Source organism: Lepeophtheirus salmonis, chromosome 7 (genome assembly GCF_016086655.4).
Source record: "Lepeophtheirus salmonis chromosome 7, UVic_Lsal_1.4, whole genome shotgun sequence".
Lineage (NCBI taxonomy): Eukaryota > Metazoa > Arthropoda > Copepoda > Siphonostomatoida > Caligidae > Lepeophtheirus > Lepeophtheirus salmonis.
The window spans coordinates 25,389,138-25,409,947 of record NC_052137.2 but is presented as its reverse complement, the minus strand read 5'-3'; the positions used below and the strand labels follow the sequence as shown (position 1 = coordinate 25,409,947).

The 20,810-nt window shown below is 29.8% G+C and overlaps 1 protein-coding gene across 1 annotated transcript in view; it reads left to right on the top strand.

The window, feature by feature from the left end:
* The window catches only part of LOC121122197 (retinol dehydrogenase 12), a 30,287-nt gene extending 18,156 nt beyond the window's left edge, over positions 1-12,131 (top strand). The window contains exons 3-4 of the mRNA XM_040717201.2: positions 116-285; positions 11,464-12,131. Coding sequence (XP_040573135.1) covers positions 116-285; positions 11,464-12,029 — 736 coding nt within the window. The 3' untranslated portion in view covers positions 12,030-12,131. The remainder of the gene's footprint in view (positions 1-115; positions 286-11,463) is intronic.
* Positions 12,132-20,810: the final 8,679 nt, after the last annotated feature.

Genomic DNA, 20,810 nt, shown 5'->3' with positions numbered 1-20,810 from the left:
TTTCTTTTATTGTATGTATTAAAAATATTAGAAACAAATATACTTTTTGATTAATCTAATTTATATATGCATATAAAAAATGTGAAAATATTTACAATCTAATCTTCTCATTTAGGATTTTAATGTTATGCCGAAATTGTAAGACAGGTGATAAAATAGCAAGTCAAATTGGTTCCAACATCGAAACTTTTCAATGTGATTTATCTTCATTGGCATCAGTTCGTTCTTGCGCAGAAGAAATTTGCAAAGCCGTTCCAAGAATTGATATCCTTATAAATAATGCAGGTATGTTCAAGGGAGAGTTGAGAATAAATACGGGCTTCCCCCCATAATGGAGTAAGTCAGGGGCCTCCAATCCACTGGGGAGAGAGCCATCAAAAAGGTTTTAATTTTCTCTATTAATTCTCAATAGAAGGATTTTTTACCCCTCTTTTTATATCAAAAAATTTGTATCTTACAGATGTGAGTAAACATTTAAGTTTAAAATTATATTCCCTTTTGTTCTCTTTAAAAATAAAATTTTTTACTTAACATGAGAAAATTAACCCTAACAAGTTTATTTTTTTTTATTAAACAAATTTTATGAATTAAAAAATATAATGCAGAATAAATAATTTATTTTTAAAAAAATGATGTAAAAAAATAACACTTTACTTGGAATGGATTTTGTTGCACTTTTAGAATATGCAGAGAGAAGAAAGATCATAAAATTTGACATGCAATATAATAAAAACATATAATAGGTAATCATAAAATGGTTTTTAAATTCCATAATAATGATTTTTTTATTTAAACTTTATTTTACTCAACACAAATTGGTACAAAAGTAGATAATAATTATTACTAATGACTACATAGAGCCTGATAGGGTGAAATTTAAATACATCCTACAAGTTAGCATTGAAAAATTGTAACACACCTTTTTGATTTTTTTGGGTGTGTAAAATGTAATTCGTGTGAATTTTACTCAAGTACTCCATGCATTAATAATGAATAATGATACCATTTATAATGTTGTTGTTTTTCTTTTCCAACCTGGACAAAGAAAGCCCCGGCGAAGCCTTGATTGACTTCCGGAGGCCTTCAAGGAAGCGGGGAGTGCTGATTCGGTCACTTTTCATGTTGTGGGCCTTGTGGCAGACCTTCCCCTCAACCTCCCAGGCATTGAAGATCCGGTACACCCTGGTCTTGGGGTAGTTAAGAAGCTTGTAGGTAGCAGAGGACTTGTATTCCGCGCGAGCCAATTCGAGGATGACGTCTCTCCTTGCTTGTTCCATGATGACTATTGTTTGTTGTCAAAACAATTGTGGTGGAAGTTATAGTGTATTGTTCATGCAACCTTTTATATTAGTATGATTTAACCCCGAATATCCACATTATGGATCTGGATGAAGTTTAAAGTAGTTCCAATTTATCGTGGGCACCCTATACTATAGCTTGTGTTTGTAATCTAAAAACCACAACACCACTATAACTTACCAGCGTTAGTACATTGTATATAACCCGAATTACTGATCGCAAAATGAGCACATTCAGAGTGTAAAGTGGAACTCCTCCTCCTAATTTGTAAATATCCATGTAATATGAAATGTGGTATATATTCTTTTTAATACAATAAAAACTCTCTCTTACCGGATGATCCATTAAAATCTGAACACTTACTGTTTGAATAAAAAAATGAATGTTGGGAGTTTGAAATTAATTAATATTTTGATATATTAAAGCATAAACAATTAGTTACAAAACAAGACAAACTTGAGCTCTCTAGCTTACGTAAAGGTCGACGAGTTTCTAATTGCGCACTTCAAGAAATTGGGCGTCTCCAGGAACACAATCTACGCCATCACCAAGACCGAAATGTTGGAAAGGAAGAGTGACTCTGCCAATTAAGCCAAATTGGACCAGAAGGAGTTTAAAAAATAGCCCAGGTCAATCCCCTCAAATCCATGAGGGTTCATGCAAACATCTCGGGGTTTCACATTAGATTGTTCAGAAAACTATCAAAAAGTGGGTGGAAAGATACTTGTAAGGGTGGATAGGCCACTTTTGACATCAGCAATGTAAGAAGCCCATCTCCTCCGTTGTAAGACTTGTTTGAATAAGTTTTAAATTAGTGTTTTAAGTTTTTTAAACTCTTTTTAGACACTTTTGGCCCCCTCAAAGCCCTGATACCAATCCCTCGACTACACTTTTTGAGTGCAAGTCTAGGGAAGGAACTGCAGTGTCTGTCATCCAAACACCAATACCCTCAAGGTCAGTCAGCACTGGGATGCCATGACAGGCCAGGCCTTCCGACACCATCTTGTATCCATCATGGCTCGTAACGGCGGCTACACGTATGATTAATAGAGCTCAGAGACACATATATTTTTAGTATTAAATTTGTTACTATTCTATTGTTAATTAATTAATTATATCTTGTTGAAGTTTAAAATTCAAAGTGTTCAGATTTAATGGATCACTCGATAAATGTGCTACCTAAAGATAACATCTTAGGACAATGAAATTTTGCTATGGTTATTTGCTTACCATATCAAGACTTTTTCGAATCCCTCGCAATCGAAATTCGAAAAAAGCTGGAAATCAAATCACTCTAATGCATAATCACTTTAAATACACCATGTGCTTCAAGTAGATAAATATTCTTGGACAACGATACTTTTATAGTATAAATAAAGTCTTAAATGAAAGAGAGAATTCAGCCGGTCATAGGAAAACAGTTTTCAGGCGAAATTGAGAATGAGAGCCGAGATATAGCAATTACAAAAATTCCAAATCGATCTGAAAGGCCCTGTATTATATGAAATCATTAAAAAAAAAAAAAAAAAAAAAAAGATTGCTATCTCTAAAGCATCTGTAACTTAGTTGATTCGTAAAATAACATCCGACACATCCATTTACTCGCAATTACAATTCATTAGATATTTAAATTGACATTTTTTATTACGAAAAATAAATGTTATTTCCTATATTTAAATATATATTTTATTACAGCAATCCAAATAATTATTTAGTTCATTATTCTACTTTCTTCATTTTTAGCGTATACATTTTTATGAACAAAAAAAGACACAACTTAATTATCATCATAAATCTATTTTGATGGGATAAGAAAAATCTGCATCTCGAATGTTTCTAGCTTACATTTGGATTTAATTAAATCCAAAGAATACAAATTACTCACAATTTACTTCAGATTACTTTTTGCTAAATTAACAGATTTTTGTTAAAGAGGAAAATCAAGTTTAATTATAGTTTTCGTGGAATTTAATTAAAAAAAACCAATAGATATAAAAAAAGTTTATTATTATTATAAAGGTAAAAAGACTGTTTAGTGTTTACCGATAGATAAAGTTGACATGTCTGTAATGAAAAACTACCTTTAAAAATTAGAAAAGAAAAACATGTTTTCTTTCTTTGTTTTGTTCGATATTTAATAAGCCGTCGGGGTGTTAATTTCCCCCTTCTGAAGTAAGAATTATCGCCTTTCTAGAGCTCTTTAAAAAAAAAAAAAAAAAAAAAAAAAAAAAAAAAAATACCAAATCTACCCATTAAAGAATACAGAGATACCCTATGTATACTTTGACAAAGAGTGGACGTGTTATTTATTTCCCCGTGAAGATGGGAAATAAGTGACATTTTGAGAGTTTTGCAATATCATAAGTGTTCTTGTAATTACAAATATTCATACTTTTATCGACTATGCAATATAATTTTGAAGAAAAATTAATAAATAAAAAAACCCCCCCAAACTTGTTGAATTCAAAGAAAATTTAGGAGTCGAAAGTTTAATTTCTCTCAATATCTGTGGAAGAAAATTACGTAAAGTCAAACACATTCTAATGAATAATGACCTTATATCCAGATATTATCTGTCTGCAAGACAATAAGAGTTTAATATCCTTTTCTTGTGGAAAAACGTGTAATTATTGCCTCCCGAGTTGTTTTTGGTATTTCTACATTGACTTTGGTGAAAAACGTGGAGTCCTTACTTTTATTTCAAGATTGTTAAATCTTCCAATTTGGGTTGAAGAATTTTACGGAAAAAGTCAAGTCAATAGCATATGATCTTAATACCTTCGATAACATCAGAATTATTTTTGATCAACACGTTTGTCCGAGTGAGAGAGAGTTGACTTTTTTTCAAGCTATTATAACTTCCCAAAGGGGAATTCCTTACCCCCTTTCTATTGTTGATCATATAAATGTAGATTCAAATAAGAATAGTAGTCCAAACCTAAAATTTTTAAAGAAGTTAATGTGGAAATTAAGGAAATTTTCACTGAATGAAAAGATTTCAAGGAGAACTGGAAACAAGACTTCAAAAATAGGGTTAGTTTTGTCTTCATCTAGTTTAATTGATAAAACAACGAACGAAAAATACCCCTAGAGCCCTCATTTGGCCACAAGGTCTTACAATGGTATTTCAAAGTTGACTATAAAATGAAACAATTCAAAATGACTCACTGGATATTGGAAGATGAAGATTTTCAAGAAAGTCTTCAACCTAGGCTCACAGTAAATTTTGATATCGCATTATCTGCTTCTAGGATAGCTTTGCGACTTAGTAAAACTATTCAAGTGATTACCAGAAATTTCCTCAAATGAAGAAAAGAAGCAAGCAGAAAATTCAATGATAACTTAGATGTTAAATTATCAATATAATGAATGTTAAGAATTCCATTATCGACTGTACATTCCTTCAGAGATGTACAGGGAGCGGGGATCAGATTGTCGCCTACTTTAAACCTTGATAACTTGAAGACGACATTATCAAATAAAAAACCGGTTACCAAATAGAAAAGCTATTCTCGTCAGCTGACGATACGTAGTTCAGTTAGCATCATGCCGTCATCATATGAAGAGATAAAGAGCTATAAGTGGAACGAGGAGCTTTCGAGGTCCGCCGTAGTCATGGCATTGGTTAATAATGGAGATGAAATCTCCAATTCAACGATTGCTTCAACCTTAGGAGTGAATTTAAAAAACTGTTCAGCGTATCCGTAAGAAGCTAGGGGACACTTTGGATGTTATTATAACCCGTGCTATCCTTTCAATGGCGGCTATCAACAGGAGAGGAGCAGACGGGCAGCTTTGTCTACTGGTCCTTTTCAATAAGATTGGATCACTCGTCACCCTATCAATCGAAATTGATGATGTACCGTTGAACAAAAGTGCACGTTACGGACTTTCCTTTCTTTTAGGGACCATTTTATTCTCAGCATGAAGAATGCAATTATGATAAACAGATTATAAAGCTTCTTGAAGTCAATCTCTATGATAGTGCCAAACTTATTCGTTGATTTAACAGAATTCATCGTACCTTGAATATTTCGCAAAATATCCGAAATTCTTCAGTGCTTTAAAAACCCTTTCTGTGCCATTACAATTTTTTTAATTAAAGATAGAAGGCATTTGTTCTTCCAAAATGCCAGATAAAATTCTTGAAGGCTTATTAAAAAACGTTTTTGGTCTTCAGTTCTTAGAATAAGTTCCGTTACCTTTTTAAAAAATGAGGACTATTCTTCCATTGGTTAAAGATTTTGGAATTTGACCAAGCTTTGCCATAGCTTTACCGACGTGCAAGAGATAAGGTGCACTTTCCTAGGGGTTAAAGTGTAATAATTTCCTCGAAAAATACCATCTGAACCATGTTTTTTTTTTCGTTACTCGGAGAAAACTTGATCATCTGAAGAAGCATTTGAATGATTTTTCCCGTGGAAAATTCAAGTGTCTACAATCTCTTGAAATTTTCTATGAAAATGATTCAGGATGTCAACTGTTTCTCGTCATGGATAATTTTCATAATAATAGAGGACTAATAATAGACCTTCATTGAAAGCAACTATATTCTTTTATTTTGATCATTTTCCAAAATAACCTTCTCTGACAACTTAGCAGTCTTAACAACTTCTGAGATTCTGAAGGAGTTGATGGGTTCATTAGTGTAAGTCCGTGTAAACAACGAACTTTCCCGAAGAATTTGATAAATGTTTTCTTGATTTATTTCGTTGATTTCCTTTTGATTCCTCAGGTATCCTAAAGTAGTTCCTTGAATAATGTGACATAAAATAGACGCTACTTAGTTCAATGAATCAAGAGGGTTAGATCCACCCCAAAAATTTCTTCTTGGGCTTTCCCTGAACTTTTCTTCACTTAGAATGTACTGGGAGAATCTAAATTGTCTTGGTTATCGGCAAGCTGGGTGTTCAAGCTCCACTAAATAATGTTCTGAAGATGGCTCAGGTCAGTAAAAAGACTGTTTCATTTCAGAGAACAGAGAAGGGAGACTAGAGCCAAGTTTATCCTTGAAGATTGCTTGCCTCTTCCCCTAGAAATATTCTAAAGTGAACTCAATTTCTTCATGAAGTCTATAAGGTTCAATCTTATAATTAAATCATTTAGAACTCCTAAAATTAATTTTTTATTAGTTATTTCTTTTGTGATAAATTTATTGGACTTAGAAATTCTGGTCCAAGAACGAATTGTATTTGTTTGTCAAGGTATTTATTTATATTATTTATCTCTGAGTATAAAAGCGTAGTATAATTTCATTCTCAGCAACAGGAAGGAAGTTGATTATTTAACATTTTACAATACCATACGAGTCCATCACAGTTGAACATCATTGCTCCAAAGGTTATTGTTGATTATTCATATATATAAAAGAAACAAACAATTGTAATACCCCTTTTATCAGCTATATGATTTTATAAGATTTTAATCATTTGCGTATCTTGCCGCCTCATCTATCGGACCATCCATTGTCTATAGTAATATAAATGAAGGGTGCGTAAGTTGCTGTCCCACTCACACTAATCACGTATTTTCTCACCCCAATATTTTATTCCGGCATGGCAAATACCTATTTCGAAGCCTCTAATTATATATATAACATATTTTAGTTGTTTACAGTCATTTAACATGAACAAAGAGATACAGGAATATCAACGTGCAGCTATGATGATCGGATTTTGCGTGGGATAGTGGACAAAGGAAATATGAAACTTTAATCAAATCCTTTTAAACCTTGTGAAACACTGGAAGTTCGATGTGCAGTATTAGACGAACATTGAAGGTTTCAGAGTGCCTTGTTAAGAAGATTGTGAAAGAAAATATCATTTACAAGTCCTATGTCCATTGCAGGGGTAGTTCATGAATGAGGCGACCAAGAAAAGGAGGTTTACTAACTCTAGAAAGCTGTTCAATTGGTTAAAAACTCACCAGTGAATGACAGCCTGGGTTTCTTCTCCGATGAAAATAACTCCAATCAGGATTAAAAATTCTACAGAAAAAAACAACAGGTGGCTTCAAGAAAGTCCTAAAGACTCCAAGTTGTAATAGCAAATAAGTTCCCAGCCACTTTCATAGTCCTACGGGCTGTTTCCACCAAGGACGACGTCATGCCCCCACCATTTATTCCAGAAGGGGTTTAAAGTGAACTCTGAGGCTTACATCAAGGTCCTCATTGATGTTATGAATCCCTTCATGGAAAAGATTGCTGAAGAGTGTCCATGTGAGTGGCAGTAGGGTGGTGTACCTGCACACACCTCCAATATGACCCAGAATAGATGCAGGATGAACTTCCACACTTACAGTCCAAGGATATCTTGCCTCACAGCTCACCAGATGTGAATCCACTGAGTTTTTATGTATGGGATGTGGGCGAGAGGGACACTAATAGGTACCCCCACAACACTAGGGACTACCGTATCAAGTCCAACATGTAGGTATTCAATCGTTTTCCAAGGAAATATGTGATCAGGCACTGTTTCAAGGTCAGAGGCTGTTTAAAAGATGTTTTGAGGCTAATAGATATTTTATTAAATGGTCCACTCTATGTTATTTACCATGTTTAATTATGTTGTTTCTTTCTTTAGTAAATAGTGTTCGAAAAAAAGGTTCCAGTAGGTGTAGTGTAGGCAATACCATACACACCCCTGTATATCTTTACTTGCTCAAAAATGTCAAATCTAAGACACCCACTCTGTTTTTATATACACCAAAATCCTTTGAGTTTCAAAAACTTACTTTTTCAGATGTTTAAAAAAATGTCATCATTCATTTTTGTAAAGTAGAATTAATTATAGTTTAAAAGTTTTCTTACAAAAAAAAAGAAGAAGAATTACCATAGTACAAAAAAACTTTGAGGTATAATCATCATCAATCCACATTTTTTTCAGAACTTGTCTTCAAAAAAGTTAGGCCCTTATTTTGAACCAATTATTTACAAGTTACTTGACTAAAAAATTAATCTTGTTAATAATCCTGTTACTCAAGAACAAAAGTGATTAATTAGTTGCGTAAAAATAACAGATTTCTGTTAATTAAGTATATTGCATGGTCCATTAAAATCTGAAAACTTTGAGTTATAAACTTCAACAAGAAATAATTTAAATAATAACAATAGAATTTCAATAAAATTAATACCATCAATAGATGTGCTAGAAGCACATCTATTGATGGTATTAATATATTATATAGCTCTCTTAATCACTAATGTAACCGATCTTAGCAGTAATGATGGCTTCTAGCGGCGGAGGAAGGCCTGGTACCCTTGAGTCAAAGGAATAATTTTTTCCGAGCTTGTTGTCCATTGAATGACGTCGTTCCATTGTCCTATTTTTTTATGTTTACAATAGATAATCAAGTAAAAAAATGTTCCCAATTCCCTTTTAAACCAATGAAATACTTCTCTTCTGGACTATCCCTGAATTTACTCATGAAAAGAACTATTTCAGGTAATTATTTGTTTAATAGTTATTTAAAAATACACATGATTCTATATGACTGTCATTCCATCTACACCCCTGGTACCTGTATGTATTTGTAAGGCGGAGGGGAAGTTTTTTTGGACAATTTTGACGGAATGTTTTGTCTATATACAAATTTGACAAATTACATTTTTTTTGAACAGACAAAGATTTTACAATTTAATTTTAGAGATCCAATTATTTGGAAGGGATTTTTTTGGGACACTTTAGACATTTCAAATTAATGTTAAAGCCCTGAGAGATAGAATTAAGTTATGACGTTACATTCGGTTTAACATGTTTGCCATATAAGATTGTCATATAAAATTGTAGAACGCAATCAATGTTTTAATAAAATGGTTTTGTTGACTCAACTAAATTGAGTATATTTTTCGAAAATTAAAAACAATTTAAATGTAATATTTATAATTATTATTATTTCATAAATGATTAAGCAAATTAACTAACTCCTCCTTCAAAAAATGTATCTTATTTATTTGTAAATTCGTCTATAAATCAATTTATAGAGTTAAGATTATTATTAGTTTATTTTCTGTGTTTCCTTTCACTACGTAAAGAAACACTTTAATATATTGTGAAAGCTCTACAGAAAATATCTACTGAAGCAATTTCATTAAGAATGAAACAAAGAGATGAAATTACAGAGTTTTTCTTTTGTTTTAATTGTATAGAGCAAAATCCAATAGTTGAAGATGAAATTCGTTCTTTTTGTAAGAATAAACAAGATATAAATCAACACTGGAAAAATTGATTAAATCAAGGGATCAAATTAAAAACTTATTTAAACAGCTCTTTTTCTATTGTTTTATCATGTAAAAAATAGTTTGTTTTAGTCTATTTTTATACCTTAGTTTATATTATTTTCTTTGTACCCAATGTTCATGGTTGATATTTTTTAGTGGTAAAGATTTTATTATTTTCAATAAGGAATGACATTGATATAAAATCATGGAGGAGGTAAACATAAAATTTTTCCACTGTTGATGCCACTGTGAATAATCAAAACAGTCAGTAACTCACGCCTTAAAAAATCCCGACAAATGTCTCAGATTCAGTTAGACATGTCTTCAGAACAAAAAATCCAAACAGAACCATTGTCTTGGGCGTGGTGGAGTCTGCAACTTACTAGAATTTTGGGACCTCAACATGTGCCACTCTCTTCTCCAGACGCAAACCTCTAGGACTAATCTATCTACACGCCTGGAGGAGAGGGTGTGTGCTACTCCACAAAGGAGTGACTAACCTCTTAGGGCTTCCATTAAGAAGGAGTGTACCAAGCTTGAGTCTGACTACATTGTAAAGGACAGCAAGGGATTTAGGCCTCGTAGTGAGGCAATTATTTGAGCCAAGGGCTCACATATTTAATAAAAGTTTAGCCAAACACTATTTTAAGATGATTTTGTGAAATATCTGTCTTCACAAGAACCTCTTGTTTAAATTTCACTCTTGAAAAATTGAAAATAATAAAATGATTAACCCCGTATGTATATAATAAAGGAATAGAGGAAAATAATTTGAAAGGGGCTTATTCTATTCACAAAACACAAAAAAAAGTTTTCAAAATTTTTTCAAAACCAAAAAAGTTATGGGCAAAATAAGAAATTGGTGAAAGTTGTAGTTTTAGTAGAACGTATATGAAATAAAGTTCATGGAACTTTGTTTGGAAACTCGTTTGCAAATATAAATTTGACACATAGAAATTGATTTTTAACAGAAGCAATTGTCATTTTCTGAATATTTTTCATCAAAAGTCAATTTTCAATTTTAAAAAATTTCTGCATTTTGGAATTATATTTTATCTTTACGCTATAGTTTTTTTTCATTTCTAGCAAAATTTGTTTAATATTTTTTGAAATATTTGCAAAAATACACTAGTATAGACGGTTATTTTTCCAATGAAATTATTCTCCATCACTTTTTTTTATTTTGTAAGTACGAAAATTCTTGACAGTTTTTTGTTCCTCTTTACAAGGCCAATAAATTGTATTTTATATATTTTTTTTTTATATAGTTTTTTTGCAATTTTGATTTTGATTTTTTTTTGGTGCTGAAAATAATATAATATATATAATATAAAATTCAGGATATTTTATATAAATTAAGAAGTATGAAAACCCCCTCGCCCGGTCTCTCCGCTTGTTAAGTTGTATATATAATATAATTGAAATTTGTGTTGAATAAATATTATAATTATGTTACACTGTTTTACATAAAAAAAAGAGTAATGAATTCGTTTTACTGTACCATATATAATTCTACTCTGGGGCACTAAGTTGAAACTGTAATGTTTTTTATGTATTACTCAAGAACTTATTTTCATAAATTTATATTAATATACATACTTAAACTGATTAATAAAAAAAATTAGGCATACTAAGCTGCTCTAGTACAGCCACAAAATTACCTATCACTAATTCAATGTTTAAAAAGGTACAATTAAGCGAGAAATATAACATTTTCTCCACAAAAAGGTGAAAATATATTATTATTTCCCTAAGAAATAAGGAAATATGTTGTTTTGACCAAAATCTAAAAATGAATATATTATGTTGTAAAATAAGTAATCACAGTTTTTTTTTTTGCACCTTACCTATAACTTTCTTAATGATATGAAAATATGGTTTTTTTGCTCAATATTATACTTAAAATATTATGAAGAATATCAAATAATAATTTAGTTCTATTGAAGGAATAATGGCTTGTGATAAGGGGCATTGCTCTAACGGATATGACCTTCAATTGACCGTCAATCATTTGAGCCATTTCTTACTTACGGAACTTTTGAGGCCAAAGATGTCCGAATCCACATTTTCAAAAATTATCATCGTATCGAGCTTTTGTTACATTTATGGACAAATCCATTGGGATGATATTCATTTTGAAAAGTCTTATTCAGCAATGACAGCTTATGGTCAATCAAAATTGGCAAATGTTCTACATGGACTAGAGCTATCAAAAAGACTACCAAATAATATGAGGGTGTATATTGTTAATCCTGGAGTTGTCAACACGAATATTTCTCGTCATTCATGGATACTTCAATTATTCTTTATCTTGGGCTATCCTTGGATTAAGAGTTCATTTCATGGGGCCCAAACTTTATTACATTGTATATTAATGGATGATTCTAAAAGTAGTGTTAACAGTTTATTTTACTCAGATTGTAGAGACAAAAAGTTATCAAATATAGTTGTTAACTCAAAGGATTGCCAAAGATTTTGGGATTTGAGCTTGAAACTTATTAAGAAGCAATAATTACATTGTAAATAATATTGTTTATACAAACTTGTAGCCTTTTTTACTATAAATAATAAATATGTACATATTTGAGTTCTTATAAATATAATACTTTAAACATACTTATTTAATTTGTTTGTAAGTTGAAAATTTGGACAATTCATCGCGGATAATAAATTTATTATATTTTTTTATAAAAATATAAAAAAATATTTCAATGATATTTATTAATTGGTAGGCAAAATAAAACTTTAAATATCAAATCATCATTATGATTGAAATTTTGATAAAAAAGATACATATGGAACTTTTTCTTTCATCACAGAAAATATATAGGTATTAATACTTTAATTATAATATATATTTAATTTAATTTATTTTCCATTAATCACATTTTATTATTTTTGTGGTTAGGTAAATATATGTTATGAGAAGTTATTCAACTTCTTTCTATTTTTAAGTTGGTCTGGCTTTTTTTTTAAATTGGAAAAATGAAATAATGAATTTTCTTTTCCTTATCTGCTATCATTATTATTCAACTCTTATCTAGTAGACATTTTTTAAAAGTCTTTATTTTACAATATATAATATAAAAAAATACATTATATGAAATCGGTAAATACATTTAATATAAAATATTAATAGACATTATACTTTAGGATAAGTCCTAAGACAAAGACTTTTTTAGTTACAAAAGTGCACTAAATATCTACACAATCAATAAACAAAAAAAAAGAACTTATAAATTAAAAACATAACGCTCTATAACTTTATCTGACTATAAGATTAATAAAAAAATACCTACAACAAAGAAAAACATTAAATAACCAAAAAGTTAGAAATCTACAAATGGGCATATAGAATTGAACTATTTTAATACATATTGAAGACCCTGATGATATCATTTAAAATTTTAATGTACTCCATAGAGTTCTGCGGAATATACCGTTCAATATTCAACGTTGATTAATCGTCCGTACAGATTTCCAAATTTAAAGCCATATATATTTTGAAGCAGCCGCAATAAGTATGCCTCTTAACTCCATGCTATCCATTTGTTCATTCAAATTCAACTTTTTTGCTACATAAGATTTAGAGTTAAGTATGCCTTATCCCATTGCTTTAGCCTTCTTCGAAGGAATTAACTTATTTTTGGGGAGCCCAGAACAACTATGGCCGCAAAGTGGTTTGATGAGATGCTTGATTGTCCTTCAAAGTTACATGCAACAAACTTCCTTTGTAAAATCAGAAATGGACATTCAGTAAATGCATGGATTCCTGAGTTGAACACCTTACTGCAGTTTTTGCAATAATCATTCAATATTATGCAATCCTTAGCCATATAAGATTAGTAAATGAATTTCCTACCATCGGGAATCCTTTTAGTAGAATTTATCAAATGCCTTGTCCATTTGTCCTCTAAAGTTTAAATATGGAGATATTTACTACAAACAATGATTGCTTCTTCAGGTACAGTTGTGAAGAAGTGAAGTCCTGTCCCACTATATTTATGTTTAAAATCTGACCAAACATTCGTTTATGCTCATAAAAGACTGATGGTAAACTTCAGGATTTTTTGCATAGAAATAAATATAAGTCTTTGTTGGACTCAAAACAGAATTGAGTATTGAGGTTGGAGTAATTCTTACCGACTCATTATTTATTTCCTTTTCTCCCTCCCTCGTTACAGATGATTGCAGCTGATACCTATATTTAAACGTCATGTGAGCTAATCTTCTCTCTCCAAAACATTTTTCCAATTGAAGGATTATAACGTTCATTTTCATTTTTTATGTATTTTTGAAAATTTTCTACAAAAATTAATGTATAAGAAATATTTTCATAAAAATTAATGTATAAGAAATATTTTCATAAAAATCATTTTACTGAGGACATTTTGGGATTATCAAATTGTTTTCCAAAAAAGTAATATCTGAATTTTTTTCTCCAAAAACTTTTGTGAACAGCTGTTGATTTTGAAATTTCTTCCGAAAAATTTAATTGTTTTAAGAACTATGAATATGTGAATTTGTTGGCAATTTTTTTTTTGTGAACAGCTGTTGATTTTTGAATTTTCTTTCAAAATAATTAATTTTTTGCGAATAGCTGTGGATTTTCAAAAGAAGATCCAAAACCAATCCCCCCCTAAAATATTATCCAGCGGAATCTCCTGATAGAAAAATAGTATTTTTTAACAATTATTTAAAATAATTTAAGAATAGGCATCAATAATTTTTACTGAAATATCATCTGAATCGTCATTGGGGTTGTTTTTGGAGTCGTTCCATTCCTAATAAGAAGCTAAACTTTTCTTCTTGGTGAATTATTAAATTTCAGTATATTATAATAAATAAATAAATAATCAAATTTATATTACGATCACTTATCTGGGTTATAAGTTAGAGAAATTCATTCTCTAAAAACTTATTCAGGGTGCTCTACTTTCTAAGAAACAGACTTGATGTGAGGTATTTATAGATAAATAATTAACAGGTAGAAAATTACAACAAAGGGTGTCTTACTGCTACTAAGTGTTAAAATATATCAAATTTATCCTCACTGGGGGAGTTTTGGGTTTTACTAAAACAAAATAATCAATAATCATAATGATATATTTTGCTATTAATCATATCACTGACTGCATTATTTGAAAATGTGGTCCTTAAAAATCTACTTTTACCTCTCACACACTGTTTATATACAATATCTAGAATAAAAGGTGACAAAATTATTGATTTATTTTACAATAATCAGTAAAATTTTAGGTCCATAGATATTTCAACATTCGAGAAAAAGGTTGTTCAAACCTTTTACGTCCAATGAAAAAAGTGTCTAACAGTCAAAGAGTCAAATAAACAGGTTTTTGAAAGGGTAAATTAATATAAAATATTTTATTTAAGAAAACCCTTAGAATTATATTTTTAATGGACAGTAAAAAACTTAATAGGTGATTGACAATGAATGAGTAAGGCTTTTATAGAATCACAGAAGATTTGTTCTGGTAACATTTTTTTATATTCTTCAAGGCCATGATGACCATTAAATAGAATTTTTCTAAAAAAAAATCATTTTTTTGACAAGCAACGTACTATTTTATATATATATAGTAAAATTTTAAGAATGTTTTGGAGCATCTTGGTATTTGTCTTAGCACACTTTTTTTAATGACATAATAAGATTTAGAAAAGAAAAAAACGAGTGAATAAGACAAAGGAGTTTTGACAATAATATGTAGTTTAAATTGAATATTTTTTCTTTTCGAAACCTTACTATCTCCATTAAATCTCCTGTGAGAATAATTATGAAAATTTTACGTAATAAATTTATTAATGTCCCGCGAAATGATGGCAAACTTACTTTATCTCCTTATAAAAAAATGTACAAAAATACATAGCAACATGCTACTAGAATAATTCTTAAAATTTTACGGTCTGAATTTTTTCTTTTATATAAAGCAGAAAAATTCTTCATTATTTTTAAGCTCTTAATGTTTCGGGCATCAAACCTACACTAGTATTAAATTATATTTAAAACCTGATTGAACATTCATATGTACTCATAAATGACAAAGATTAATCTTAATGATTTTTTGCGGTGTTATTTGTAATTCTAGGCCCTTGTCAGAATCTGAGTAGAATTTAAGCAGTTTTCCTCCAAAAAATTATTCGAGTTATCAGGGTTACCATGTTTATTTTCGGTTTCTTTTTTTAACAATCTTTAATATGAACTTAGCTGCTCGAGTATTTAATAGCTTATGAAATAATAACAAAAAGCACTCAAAGAATCATAACCTATACTTGTTACTCCTCCTAAAACTTTTTGCCCGCTAACAAACTCGTCAATTCAAATGTCATATTTTCAAAAGAATGATTGAAAACCAGTCATTCAAATTCCCCTCCCCTTTATTTATGTTCTACAAATTTAATTGAAACCTAGCATAACTTATTTGAATCGTGGTCATAAACTTATTTCAACAGTTTATTTAGTCAACACATCAATACTTATTATGGTCGGGTTATAACCAATATTTATTTAGTCGAACTGATGCTTTTGAATTTGAATGCACATTAATAATATTGGATTAAAATTAAAGTTTTAATGCTAAGATTCTTTTATACATATTCATTCTTAAATAAATGTAAATTATTTTAACTAAAATGGACACTCGGTAGTGTGCAAAAACTTTTGCTAAAATCAAATTGAGATATGTATCTCAATTTGTTTCAAAGTTATGTTCCATTATGCGATCTTTGCACTTTGTGTTTATTTGACCTTTGACCTTGATCTCACAAAATTTAATGAACTCTTACATTGAGCATATGCAATCTTCGTACCAAGTTTGATCAAAATCGATTCCTAACTTTGTTTGTAATGCTGATGACTAACAAATATTGGTAAAAATATAACCTCCGTTCAAATTCATTACGGAAGACAAACCCCTTTTCTATTAGTATCAAATAAGATTCCCATTAGATATATAATTATTTTTAGCCGGTTCGGATTGAGCAGATTTCTTTATCATTTGGACGATTTTGAATCCAAATAAAAGAAATACTTCATTGTTTTGAAGACGTATCTGTTTTCACGGTGCTTAAGAATTACACACTATAAAACACTAAAAAAATATTTTAGTCTTTTTTAGATTACTTTATACAACTCGAGTACCAATTGCCGATCTTTGCACGTTAACATCAATACTAACAACTAAGGATTTTTTATATTGTTCATTTCTAATGCTCAATATTAAGCACCGAATCCTCTACTCACAGGGTGTAGCTTATGAACATTGAGTTCAAGAGAATAATTTATCCCGAGTACGTTGTTTATTGAGCTACTTTTTTCCATGTTCGACGCTTTGTCTTTAGTTACTTTGTCCTATGATGATTTGTTAGGGCGTCTACAGGGAGTGTGTTTAAGGGGCTTGAACCCCCCTCCCTATCTACAATCTTTTTTGATGGTCAGGTGATATTATTTTTTAATTTTAATATATGTATTGTAAACATATAATTTGATCAAAGGGCCCTATAACAATATGTCATTGTTGAAATAATTTTTCCCCCCCGAGATTTTTATACAAAATATATACATTATTTACACTCACATCAGATATATTGAATGCTCTTGACATATTATTGACGGATAAATTTTTTATATTATTTATAACAATATCATTTTTTAAGGACATTTTTTTGAAGGGTTCTGTCAGTTTCTTGTCCAAAATTTGACGTATTGTTAGAAGATTTTTGTTTTTAATTCATCACATAAATTAAATTAATTATTATTCTGACAAAAGCTAAACTCTATTACAACCACATATTATGTTATAATTATCTATTATATATTTGGTATGTTAGTAAGAATATAAAATATTCAGTAGATCTGTAGTTAAAGTAACAATATGCATTTTCCTTTCAACTTTAAAATGATGTACCAAAAAAACAATTTGTAAAATACTAATGGAGAATTGTGACTTTTTGAAGCGAAATTCTCTATTGTTTCTCCTCCATATTTATTTTTAATGTACTTGTACTTTTAGTAAATAAATACTATTAATTTTGCTTTTCGTTTATAGAAGAGAATCACAAAAAAATCCTTTTTTTAAGGAGTAAATTCAGACTTAGTTACTCAATGCATAGATGTTCTCTCTTCAAGAGTAAAGTTAGGATATTAACTGGGAAAAAATGTTTAGGTAGTCAACAACAACAAAACCTGTACGCTAAAAAAGGTCTAGGATTTATAGCCAAATATATATGTATTACTTCTCTTTTTCTTTTGTAATACGAGGCACTGAGTAACTTCACCCACTCCTTGTTAAAAAGGAGTTCTCAACTCATATTAAACAATTTATTACAGTATAATATTGTTGAAAATATGAGTTGACCTTAGTGTGTGAGAGATTCTATTAATTTTTTCATATTGTCTTGATATTCACATTTCTTTTCTTTTTAAAATAACACACACGCTCGATTGCATTGTTATTTAATAGATATCTACGCTATAATAACGACATTTTGGCAAAATCTAAAGTATGTCAGAACTGCAAACCACAACCACAAATAAATGTAATATATTTGGTATGTTCTCAGAATAAAAAATATTGGATTAAAGGTCTATAATTGTTATCACAATATGTGTTTCCCTTACATTTTTCAAATGATATTGTAGCATGATGGCATATGTTTCCAGTATTTAAAAATCTTTGAAATAAACTCTGGTTATGAAAAAAATATCACAAAAACAAAAAACAGATTTGTAATATATTAACAAATAAATCGTCACTTTTCTTGTGGTAAATTGTCGAATTATTTGTCTTCATTATGACTGTAAATGACATCCTTTTAGTTTTAGTAAATAAATACTATTAATTTTGCCTTTATTTGATAACAAGAATAATTGTATTGAAGATATATTACTTGAAATAGTTTTATTATTTACTGGCGGTAATAAAAAAATGGGCTTCACAAATAGGTGGCATAATTTTTTTTTTTTGATTAACCTCATTTTCAGTTAGTAAAAACTTTCAAAAGGCAGATGTCAAAATTTAAAAACAGTTTGGTTTTGAGTTTGTGAGTTATTCTGAAAATTGTGACACTACTTTTGTTAATTCCAAAATAATGAATCAAAAACAATTTATGTGTTTTAATTTTACACTGCTTGTTGATGGGGAAAAACCATTATAGTTAATCAATGGCTTCAAAAGTGTTTTTAAATAAAAAATAACTTATTTTCAGAATGCAAATTTTTAACGAAAAAAAATGTTTATTTTGTTAAACCCGGTACTTTTCAACCCTTGTGTTATCTGGAATTTGACAGAAGTTATTAGGCGTCAACGAACAGAAATACTTTGATTTATTAATATAAAAGATAACTCCAACGAAATCTTTTGTGTTACTCTAAGTTTTTCATGAGCACTTTCACACATAGTTACTTAATACTTGAAGGTTCCCTCCTCAAAAATTAAATAGTAATGATAACTGCCCTAAAGCAACAAGAAAAAATCTTTAGATTGCCTACAATAAAATGACATGACTACTAAAAAATGCTAATGATTTACAATCAAATAAATATGTATTCCCCTTTAATTTTCTTTTTTTTAATATGAGGCGCTAGGCATACACTTGTTCGCTGCTAAAAATCATCAAAAGTCACATGTATTATTTATATTTTATAAATTGTTCTTCCGTTTTCTTTTTTTTATTATTATTATAATTTTTCCTATAAACACTTGTTGTTAAAAAATGAGTCCTCAAACCATAATTAAACCGCTTCATATGGTATAGTGTTGTATTAAATATGAATGCACCCTAAACAGTTGGAAGATGTCATTTATTTTTAGATATTGTTTTTATACAGCTCTAATATACATATATACTCAATTTTCTGTTCTTTTTTAATATGACGCGCACGCTCTATTGCCTTGTTATTTGCGTAGCTCAAGTATCAACTTAGTCCTATAATGAAATTCAAAATAACTCTAAGGACAATATACAAACATCTACAGGGTAGGGCAGCAATTAATTAATGTTTATTTCCTCATTACTAGAAATAGGGTTTAGTGATTATTTTTTGATATTCTGCTTCCTGCGACCTTTTTACATAAACAAACTATACTAATCATTTATTCAGTTCATCATCATGAGCAAGCAACATGCAAAAAGCCAGCGCATTTCAGATCTCCTAGATGTTGGAGTTGATGTAATGAAGATTATGGGCACACTTAATTGTTCTAGTAGCCTGGTTTTTTAATTGGTCAAAATAAAAAAATGGAAAAGACCTCTCACGGATGTCACAAAGAAGAAGGTATAATTTAAAGAGGGGTACGAAGTTCTTGTTAAGTTTGGAGAATAATAAAAAGGATAATCCCACTAAGTCGATGAATCGCCTCACCAACGACTTTTCTGTGGCTCAGAAGGAATATAAAACACAATTTGGGATTAGTTTGTTCACTTTTTTAAATCTATTTAACAAATTACCCAATTTAAAACAAAAATAAATATATTTTTAAACTTAATTTGTTTTATGATCTTCTTGGAATGTATATATATATTTTTTGTTTTGAAAACAAATCTTTATTTTTATTTCTAAAATGACTTCTTGTTAGAAATTATCCCTTTAAAAAAAATAGTTACATCCATTTCAATTTTTCCCCATGTGCCTTAACACGTCAATAATGCCATCTTAGCATATTATTGAGGTCTATGTGGATTTAAGTTGGCCTTTCTCCTAAAAGAGGTTAGGCGCGGTTTTAAGATTCATTACCCCCTACCCTATTTTTTAATTATTCTTTTGGAATAAATTTGGTATTTTACATTCGATTTAAATAAACATTATGAATACATAAGTTATGAATAACATTATTTATTTGAATTTTTAAATTATTTGACAGACAAAAAACATGGACCTAAAATATGCAACTCCGCCTCGAGAAACAAATGAAGAAAAGGAAAGTAGTCATAAGAATAAAAATTCAACAAAAAATAGGTTTAATAAAATGACTTCAGTGAAGCAACATGCCTATATTGAGAAACTATATATTCAAATATTAACATATATTGAATTCATCACATAACGTAATATAATATCATAACTTCATCCTCCTCCCCACATGCGTCTGTAAAACGGACAGGCTCATACTAGTAATAGATAGATATATGAATATGTCGCACACAAAAAATAAAAATCACTTGAGGTCAGCCTTACTTCCGTGAGAAAGAAAAAAGGTTTGTAATTCCAGAGACTAGCTGTTCTACAATAAAACAACAATGCTTGAAAATGTCTATGTTTGGTTTTGGGATGCGG